General features: G+C 47.8%; 1 protein-coding gene across 4 annotated transcripts in view; it reads left to right on the forward strand.

Moving 5' to 3' along the window:
- The window catches only part of SH2D4A (SH2 domain containing 4A), a 988,680-nt gene extending 987,127 nt beyond the window's left edge, over positions 1 to 1,553 (forward strand). For all 4 annotated transcript variants that reach the window (XM_069236815.1, XM_069236817.1, XM_069236814.1 and 1 more), the window contains one exon: positions 1,388 to 1,553. In XM_069236815.1, the coding sequence (XP_069092916.1) occupies positions 1,388 to 1,480 (93 nt within the window). In that variant the 3' untranslated portion in view covers positions 1,481 to 1,553. The remainder of the gene's footprint in view (positions 1 to 1,387) is intronic.
- The last annotated feature ends 8,695 nt before the right edge of the window (positions 1,554 to 10,248 follow it).

Raw genomic sequence — 10,248 nt, forward strand, 5'->3', positions numbered from 1 at the left:
ACAGACTGCCCTGTGCTATAAAACAAAATTATATATAGCGTTAAACCACTGCTTAGAATATAATAACGTTGTCAACGATGTTCACTTTCAAAGCTGAATTTGAACTTTATTTCATGCACCAGCTTCAGTACTGTATTGTGACAGTGCATTAGCACGATAAAAACTGAATTAAATACTCGCATATGCTATTACATAATATAGGCAGTTGAAGGTAGCCACAGGTGACAGTTACTACCCCTGTGTACTCCTCTGCTGCTCCTGACACCCTTGGTATAGCAAGGGTGCGATGAGCCTTCATGCAAGTGAGTGAAATGGGTACCCATCGTCCTCCTTTGGCATCGAATATGGGTGCAGGGGCTGCACAATTGACAGGTACATCCCGGTATGACGCTGCCCATGGTGCCACAGGTCTTAGGAGGCAATTGCATGAAGTGAATGTAAGTAAGGCTCTCACAGCCAAGTTCTCTACTTGTCCATGGACTTCTGCCATAGGGTTATGAGTTACAGTTGACAAATTACAATACCATATTTATGTGCAATAAAACAAATAAAAATTGCAAAATTACCGACTCGCAAATAAACACCTACACTACTACAGTAAAGGCGTGACCTATGCAAATGCTCGTTTAGTATTTGTGAGGGGGTTCACGGGTAGTGCCAAGTGTGAATGGAGTGGAAGTGGCAGTACACCAGGTCATTTATTTTAAATTTTGAGGAGAGGAACAATGCAGAGGGTGGTGACACTGTGTGGTAGAACTCTAGGTATCTTTTTTTATAATTGTGGGGGAGAATGTTAGGTTTTGTATGTCACCAGGTTGGTCCTCCTTCTCAGCGCTGCTTGTCTAAGGATTATAAAAGGTTATGGGGACATAATTAACATAAAACTGTAGGTGGGATAACTCAGAGCAAAGGGAATGTTTTTCACATCTAGGTTGTCAGTGACATCATAGACAACTTGAGCTTCATTGTTAGTGTCTATTTGATATTACTCAGAACGCCTCAGTGACAAAATGCCCATAAATTCGCAGTTTTCATCTTTTAATCTATATGCGTGACATCATCAACGATGTCTACTGTTATCAGTTATGATGATCATATGTGATGTTATTGATGATGCAGTTGTAGTGTTATCTGTGATGCCAAATGTGAGAGAAAGAGCAGTACAACAGAAAAGTTATGCTTGCCTTAAATGTCAAGTTTTAAACACTGTTTATAGCAATATTTTATCACTGCAGTTAAGATTAAATAAGAGAATGAAGCACTGGAATCTAAAGTAAAGCACATTTTTAAGAGGCAACTAGTACACTGCATAAAAGTACTCATTCTGAACTTGTGTTAAAGTTACTTCTGCAGAAGTTAATAAATCTAATGTATGTTCTGTTAACAGGAGGAGCCTATTACCTCTCTGGGAAATGAGCTACTTCTTTACCCCTGTGATCAACGGGAACAGAGATGCGATTACAGTGAACTTTTTGACTGAAAATGTGCGATAAATTGAAGAGACTCAAATTGGCCTTTGTGCTGGAGCAAATAAAAATCATACTAAGCGTGTACTGTGTTGTTATTCGCACACATTTTTTTACTATTTCTGTTTAAATCTATCAAAATTTCTAAAGCATTTACTTTAAAAGTGCATGTCACAAAGCATGGCATTTGTGAATGACTGCATATGTGAATGAAAAACTGAACATTGACAGATAGTATCACTGCTCTAAACAATAGATACAGGAACAAATAATTTGAGAAACTTTGATTTGGTGCATGGGTAAGATGCAGAACTCCAGCCTTATGTTAATAAAGTTTATTGCGTGGTTAATGAAAACGATTACAATTAACCAACACGTATACAAAATTTAGAAAGTTCCCAAGTGCACACATTTTTTCCAATTTTCCAGCATACCAATGCATGTTATGGGCCTCTAAATTGGCTTGAAAAACAAGCCTATGCAACTCTCAAACTTATATCAAGGGACAGAACCATAGGCCTGCCTGTGCCTAATAAACACAAAGTGCAATGTTCAGTAAAAGCAGCTATTTGTATCTGCCAATAAGAGGGACAAATGGTTAAGTCTGCAAAACATGTGGAAACAGGCAACAAGTTGGGAAGATTTATTGATTCAGGCAAAGTGCATTGTGCAGTACTGGAAAAGTAGTGGCTGTTTTTCATAGGTCGAGCCTGTTGCCGATAGACCACTTAAAAGACCACCCAGTGTTCTCAACCAAGACCGGCGCTTAAGCCACCGTCAAGAAAAAAAAGGTCTGTCATAAAAAAGTACAAAATGCCATATATAAAAGGAGATGGTAACAACGCCTATAAGGTGCTTCTTCAAGGGCTTATTTCGCACGGGCGGAATTTAAATAACCACAAGGTTTGACCAAAGAGGGGGCGTGCGGTGACTCAGTACTCATGACTAAAGTAGGCTCCTAGCAGGTGACTTATATTCAGTGAGGAACCATCATAGGCTATGGTGCCAATAGCTGATGGGTTCTAAGTGCAAAGTGCTATGATTAAAATAACTGCAGAATTACAGTAAATAATAAACACAGAGATAAATAGATAAAAAGTGGCATCGCTGCAACCGATGATGAAAAAATTAATAACCATGAGCAGCACTATCTTAAACCACCCAGTTATTCAGATAATGAATGCAAATTTATGGGGGAGGCATTGACGAGCAATCCAATAAAGTGCTCAGGCTGATACTACTGGGTGGAACCCCCAGGCATCAAAGCTTATTGACTGCTAGTGCCACAAACTTAGCCAGACAAAATGTTCAAAGAAGTGTTGTTATGGTTGAGGGAATCAGTTATTGTCTGGAGTCATGATCAGATACCCAGTTTGTTTGATTCCTGCTTCAGGAGAGATTTTCATTCCACAAGTAAAAGTGGACAGTTACAGACGATATGTTGGAAAGATTCATCGTACAGTCCACACCCCTTGCATATTATTGATTCCGAGAGCCAACACCACCTAGCATTATAACCTCAGTAATTCAGTTGTGAAAAGTGGGGCCATATAGTTCGACTACGTCCCCAAAAAGTTGCCCCAGGACCAGTAGAGATGGAAGTTGTTACTTTCTTTCAGTGGAGAATAAGTTGCAAAGCAACACTCATAAATATTTGAAGTCATTGTCAAATGCTGCCTCATCAGTGATTTGCTGGAAAGTTTTTATTTACAGACTTTGATTAGTCCAAAATAGGGAAGAAAATATAACTATTATCTGTGTACACTGTGGTACCAAAGAATTCTGCCCCATCCCAAAGACCATTACTTGGACAGTGGCAAGACAGACCTTTCTTATGACTGTTGGGTTTTTACCTAAACTACACTTCCCCAAGTTTATAGGGAATTACATTTCCAATTTCTGGGAACTCTTTCATAGTGCTCACAATCTAGGACAACAGCTAAAAGACGCTGCTTTACAATTATCTATTGGCGTGTAACATATACAAATATAAATGTTGAACTGAAGAACAAACTGAAAAACACCATTCATGCTTGATCTACGGGCTCTATGGGATTAATGATCTGGTTAACTGGAATCTGAAAATGAGAGACAGTTTTTGAATAGCCCACCAAGATGAAACCCTTAAATATATTTTCTCAAAAGAAGCTGACCCAATGGTCTTCCCAGATGGTACTTATTTCTTGAACAAAAGTTTTCATCTTTATACAATGATTACTGAGACCAAACAAACATTGCTGTTGATCTTGCAACTTTTTTGGAATACTGTATGCAAGTTCCCCATAGTCATCTCAAAAGATACATCAACAGGCAGCAAAAAAAGCATAAGATATCATCACAAAGATTTTAAACACATGGGGCTATGCAGAAGTGAAGAAATATTATAAGCAATGGCCTTTCCAAGGGCTTCTTTACTGCCTCTTCCTATCTTATAGGTACTCTTTTAATGAGTATGGATGAATCTGGTAGCCCCCTTAGGATGTTTAGGGAGAGGCTGCTGCTATATCCTAGTTGTTTTAGACTATGCCTCAGACAGCCAGAAGCCTTACCTATGAAGCGAACCTCGGCTACTCGCATTCCTGACCTTATAGCATTCTTTTCTGGATAGGGTAGGGTTTCTTTCCAAGATTATTACAGTAAAAATTTATAATTTCACAGCACAGTTATTAAAATGAGTCTGTCAAATGTTAAAGAGCAAATGATTATTAACTTCCATACATCACCCTTACACTGATGGGTTGATAGAAAATGATAAGAAGACCATAAAACAGATGTTTAGAAAGGGTACTGGTCCTGAAGGGCCTGACTGTAATGCGCTCTTCTATTTTATTTGGTTTACTTTGAGGAACACAACAAAGCTGTAATCAGGGCTTAATGTCTTTGAGTTACTAGTGTGTTAAACATCCATGATCTGTATTAGAAATGTTTTTGACACAATGGGACGAAGAGAGGCTTCAGCAGTGGGGCGAGGGGTTCTGCTAACACACTATGGCCCTCATTACAACCCTGGCTGTCGGTGATAAAGCGGCAGTAATACCGCTAACAGGCCGGAGGTCAAAAAAATTGAATTACGACCATGGCGGAAACCGCCAACACAGACAGCCACTTTAACACTCCGACTGCCATGGCGGTAGAAAAAAAAAACACTGTGGCGGTAACTGCCAACAGAGAGGCAGAAGACAATGTACCGCCCACACTATTACAAGGTACCAATCCGCCAGCTTTTCCGGGGCGGAAAAAAGCATGGCAGAAACAGTCTTTGGAAGGGAAACCACTCACCTCTCGACACCCAATGAGGAACCAGGACGCCATGGAGCCCGAACTACAGGTGTTACCAATGTTGGTGTACCTTCTCATCTATCAGGAGTATGAACAGCGGTGGCACCGACCACGGTGAATACTACATCCAGCACACAGGGGAGGGGAGGAGGGAAAAGAGAGTGACATACGCATGCAACCCCCCCCAGCCCCACCCACAACAACACACACACACATATCCAATCACATCACAGATACACTGTAAGAACGCAAGGACTGAACAAAATGAATTTGACGAGTGTAATATTCGAACAATCAGATAGCCCAAGAGAACAGTAAATAATCAGTTAACACAAATATTTACAGCAAGTACACAAGTCCGTACACTGTCCCATGAAATGTCTGTGGACCAGTGGTCCCAAAAAGCATGGGCGAAGCCCACACATGACACCTGCCTCAAAACGGAGAGAACACTGCAGGGGCATCAGGTCGGGAAAAAAACCTCAGGGGGAAGGGGAGGGGGGCACCTCACCCGGATGATGGGACGCCACCACTGCTCCTCGAGGGGGCTCCATGCCCACTGCCTGGTCCTGGGGTGTGCAAAGCCACAGTCTCTCAAGTCTCTCAAGTGGGTCCACTGCCAATTGCCTGGTCCTGGGGAGTGCAAAGCCACAGTCTCTCAAGTCTCTCAAGTGGGTCACTGCCCACTGCTTGCTCCTGGGGAGTGCAAAGCCACAGTCTCTCAAGTGGGTGGGTTGCCCACTACCTGGTCCTGGGGAGTGCAAACCCACAGTCTCTCAAGTCGGTGACATGTTCCACTGGTTCTGGAGGGGGCTTTGTGCCCAGAGTGCTTCATCCTGCCAAGGACTGTTAGTGGATGCTTTTCTCCACTGGTTCTGGAGGGGGCTTTGTGCCCAGAGTGCTTCATCCTGCCAAGGAAGGTGTTACTAGATGCATTTCTCCACTGGTTCTGGAGGGTGCTTTGTGCCCAGTGTGCTTCATCCTGCCAAGGATTGGGTGAGTGGATGCATCTCTCCACTGGTTCTGGAGGGGGCATGGTGCCCAGTGATGCTGCAACTGGGGTGTGGTAGTTCCCATCCCCTCACCTGGGTGTCTGAGCCACAATATTTTCAGGGAACAGGTAGCATGATACTGCATGGAGGTAGAGCCACACTCCACTCTGGCATCTTAGGCTGCAAACTGCTGGTAGTGCCAGTGCTGGTGGTGGTGTCTCATGTAGTGTGTGCAGGGTCCAGGACTTCTCCTGCAGCCTCAGACGGCTGCCCACTGGGGATGCTGCTGATGTCCACTGTAGTGGCACTGGCTGGGCACGTGGTGGTGCAGGTGGCGGTGGCTGCGGCGGAGATGCTGCTGGTGCTGCCCGTGGTGCAGGTGTCTGTAGTAGTGGAGGGAGACACCAGGCTGTCTCCAGCAGCCTCGGACGGCTGCCCACTGGGGATGATGCTGGTGACTGTAGATGTGGCAGCTGCCGTGCAGGTGGCGGTCGTTGCGGCGGTGCTCACCGTGGTACAGGTTGCTGGCCTGTCATGAGAAATGGGGGTCACCAGTCCCTCACCAGGAGGCTCCGTGCCCTGAGGTGACTTTCCTTTGCTTTTGTGTCCCTTCCCCACCTTGGTAGTTGCTGCTGGGACCTTGGCACTGTCCTCTTTGGTTCTGGATGAGGCTCTGCTGGGTGGGTGGTGCGTCTTTTCCGTTCTGCATACTGGCCCCTTCTTTACCTTGGCAGGTGGCAGAATCGGGTGGTCCTTAGCTTCAGTAGGTGGCACACTGGCAGCCCTGATGGGTGCCCCCTTCGATCCTCCCAGACTTGCAGGGACCACAGTGGACGCCAATTTGGTGGCTGAGGTGCTGGTCTGGGATCTAGACATCCTGGCCCTAGGGGAAAGATGGGGGGAAGGTGTAGGGAAGAGGTCAGTGTTAGCCAGGAAAAGGTCTTTGACACAGTGGGAAGAGAAGATGGAGGGGGTGTGGGAGTGGAGGGAGAGGTAGTGGTTATAGGAGGTGTACGTCTGTTGAGTTTGGGTGAAGGTGCATGGGCTGGAGGCTGTTGTGAGGTGGATGGCTGTTGGGTGGCTGTGTGCCTATGTTTGTGTACTTTGGGAGGAGGGCTCACAGACACACTGGGACACAGGGGACGTGTGCATGGTTGTGGAGGTGGTGATTGCTCGTGAGTGGTGTGTTGTGATGGGCATGCTGGTGATGGAGGCAGTGGCTGAGGATGTAGTGCATCCAGGTGTGAGTGGAGATGAGACAGGGAGAGAGGTGGAGGAGGGGGACACAGTGGAGGAAGTGGATGTTGGTGTGTCTGCATGGGTACGGTGCTCGTGTGAGTGCCCGTGAGATGTGTGGTGCTTATGTTTGCCTGAGCCACTTTTGTGTGTTGATGTGTGTGCATGCTGGTCTGATGGTGTGCTTGGGATAGGCTGAGATAGAGGGGATTGGGTCTGGGTAGAGGAAGTTGGAGGGGGGAGGCTGGACACAGGGACAATGGCTGCCATCAGTGCTGAGGCCAGAGCCTGAAATGCTCTCTGTTGGGCCGCCACGCCAGAATGAATGCCTTCCGGGTATTCATTTGTTTGCTGCAAATGCCTCTCGACACCCTGGATGGCATTCAGAATGGTTGACTGCCCAACAGTGAGGGATCTCAGGAGGTCAATAGTATCCACACTGAGGGCAGCAGGGCTGACTGGGGCAGGGCCTGAGGTGCCTGGGGCGAAGGAGATGCCCACCCTCCTGGGTGAGCAGGCATGGGAAACACGCTGAGGGGCTGCTGGGAGGGCTGTGCTGGTAGGGGGATGGCGGCTGTACCTGTTGTTGCGCTGGGCAAAGAGGTGCCTGCCACCGCAAGGGTGCTCCCATCAGAGGAGGAGTCGCTGACGCTGGTGTCCTCTCCTGTCCCCATCGTGGAGCTCCCCTCGCCCTCTGTCCCACTGGTGCCTTCAGACTCCATAGATTCACCCTCCTGGGCCATGTGGGATGCAGCTCCCTCCGTTTCCGGTGCCTCTGCTCCTCCGCCACATGATGCTAATACACACAAGGACAGGGTGACAAAACAAGATGGGGGGAAAGACAGGAGACACATGGTCAATGTCAGCAGCACCACTACCGTTGGCAGACACAACACACAGGGAGCAGCCCTATGCACTAGCAGTTAGTAAGAAAAACACCTGCCGATGGGGGACTATGCCTAACCCCATTTGCTGCACACCTGGAACCCACAGGAGACTGACTAGTTGTAGATGGCCTCTACCACTATTGGGGTTGGAGTACCACAGACCCTGCCTAACAAGGGACCTACCCTACCAAGTTCGCCCTGGCCTAGGGGAACCCACAGCCCACATCCCCCACCCAGACACCTCGTAAAGCACGCAGAGTCAGCTGAATGAGACTCTACTCACCCCGTTGTGGCTGCTGTAATGCCCTCAAGCGCCCATCCAACTCCGGATATGCCACTGCCAGGATCCGGAACATCAGGGGGGGTCATGGTGCGACGGGCACCCCTTCCACATTGGGAGGCCATCCCCAGCTGGGCCTCCTGTGGCGAAGGTCCGCCCATCTCTTGCGGCAGTGGGTGCTCTGTCTATGATAGACCCCCAGGGTCCGCACTTCCTTGGCGATGGCACGCCAAATACCCTTCTTCTGGTGTGCGCTGACCTATAGGAAAGGTATATTACTGAAAGGAAATTACTCCTCCGTCCGGTTCGTCATACTCATTGCCCACCACTTCCCACCCATGCCCTAACACACACATACACTCACCATCCTCTTATGCAGGCCTCAGCACCCAACCCCACATGTATCTTCCATCCACACCACTCCAGACATTCATGTCCCACGCATCATGCTCACAGTTTACTCACCTGTTTGCCTGGAGGACTGTAGAGTAGCGTGTACTGGGGGAGGACCCCATCCACTAGTCTCTCCAACTCCTCCGAAGTGAAGGCAGGGGCCCTTTCCCCAGACACTCGAGCCATTGTTGCTTCCAGACACAGGTCACAGCAGCACTTGCAGTGTAGGTCCTCTCCTGTTGAAGGTCAGGTATCAAGTGAGTGAATAGATAGAAAATGGTGGTCACGTCCACAGCGGTGCATACCATCACCGCCGGCGTACATCGTCATTGGCTCCTGGAACCCATAGGGCCCAATGATAACCAATGCTGAATTGCGCTGCGGTCTTCGACCGCCTACCGTGACGCTGCACAATGCCAGCGCAGTTATCTCATTTTCCCTTGTCCCTCCTTACAGGTCAGGCAGCTGCCATTTCAGGGTGGCACATGGGATGGCACCTAAGTATGTCACACCACATTTGGGCAAAAATACGTACAGACAATGCCACACAGATTTATTCACATTACTGCAAAAACACTTGTGCAACCTGTATGGTACATGACCCTCTGCTCACCATTCTCCTCCATAGTGCACATCCGCTGGGGCAGATGATGAGATGGCGTCATCCTCCGGTGTTCAGACCCCTGGTGGACCTGTCGACAATGGAAGACAGACACATCATAATCACCTACAGACTTGATCGTGCCACAATCCAAGAACTGTGTGCCCAATTGGAGCCTGACCTAATGTCAGCTATCCACCATCCCACAGGTATCCCCCCGCTAGTGCAGGTCCTGTCAGTGCTCCATTTCCTGGCAAGTGGTTCCTTCCAAACAACAGTGGCCATGGCATCAGGGATGTCTCAGCCAATGTTCTCTAACGTGTTGACCAGAGTGTTATCTTCCCTGCTGAAACGTATGCAAAGCTACATCGTTTTCCCCAAGGTGGATGATTTGCCCACAGTGAAAGCTGACCCTGGGACATATCCCCAGCATAATTGGTGCCATTGATGGTACACATGTGGCATTTGTCCCCTCCCCCGCAGGAATGAACAGGTGTACAGAAATCGAAAAAGCTACCATTCAATGAATGTGCAGATGTTGTGTTTGGCAGACCAGTACATCTCTCATGTGAATGCCAAGTATCCTGGCTCTGTGCAAGACGCTTACATTTTGAGGAATAGCAGCATTAGCAGCATCCCTTATGTGATGGGCCAACTCCAGAGGCACCAGGTGTGGCTAATAGGTGAGCACAAGGTTCCCACACAGTATGAATAGGTGTCTGGGTATGCAGTAGTCCCTAAGGGTTAGTGTGTGTCTAACAGATATCCATCGACATTTGCAGGTGACTCTGGTTACCCCAGCCTCTTATGGCTACTGACCCCAGTGAGGAATGCCAGGACAAGAGCAGAGGAACGCTACAATGAGGCACATGGGCGAACTTGGCATAATATTGAGCGGACTTTCGGCCTCCTGAAGGCCAGATTCCGGTGCCTCCATCACTGAAAAAGGTGTACCAGATAATCGTGGCATGCTGCATGTTGCACAACCTGGCTTTGCGACGCCAGGTGCCTTTTCTTCATGAGGATGGGCCTGATGATGGTATTGTGGCAGCTTTGGAGCCTGTGGACAGTAAGGAAGAGGAGGCAGAGGAAGAAGATATTGACAACTGAAACA

Source organism: Pleurodeles waltl, chromosome 1_2, assembly GCF_031143425.1.
Source record: "Pleurodeles waltl isolate 20211129_DDA chromosome 1_2, aPleWal1.hap1.20221129, whole genome shotgun sequence".
Taxonomy (NCBI): Eukaryota; Metazoa; Chordata; class Amphibia; order Caudata; family Salamandridae; genus Pleurodeles; species Pleurodeles waltl.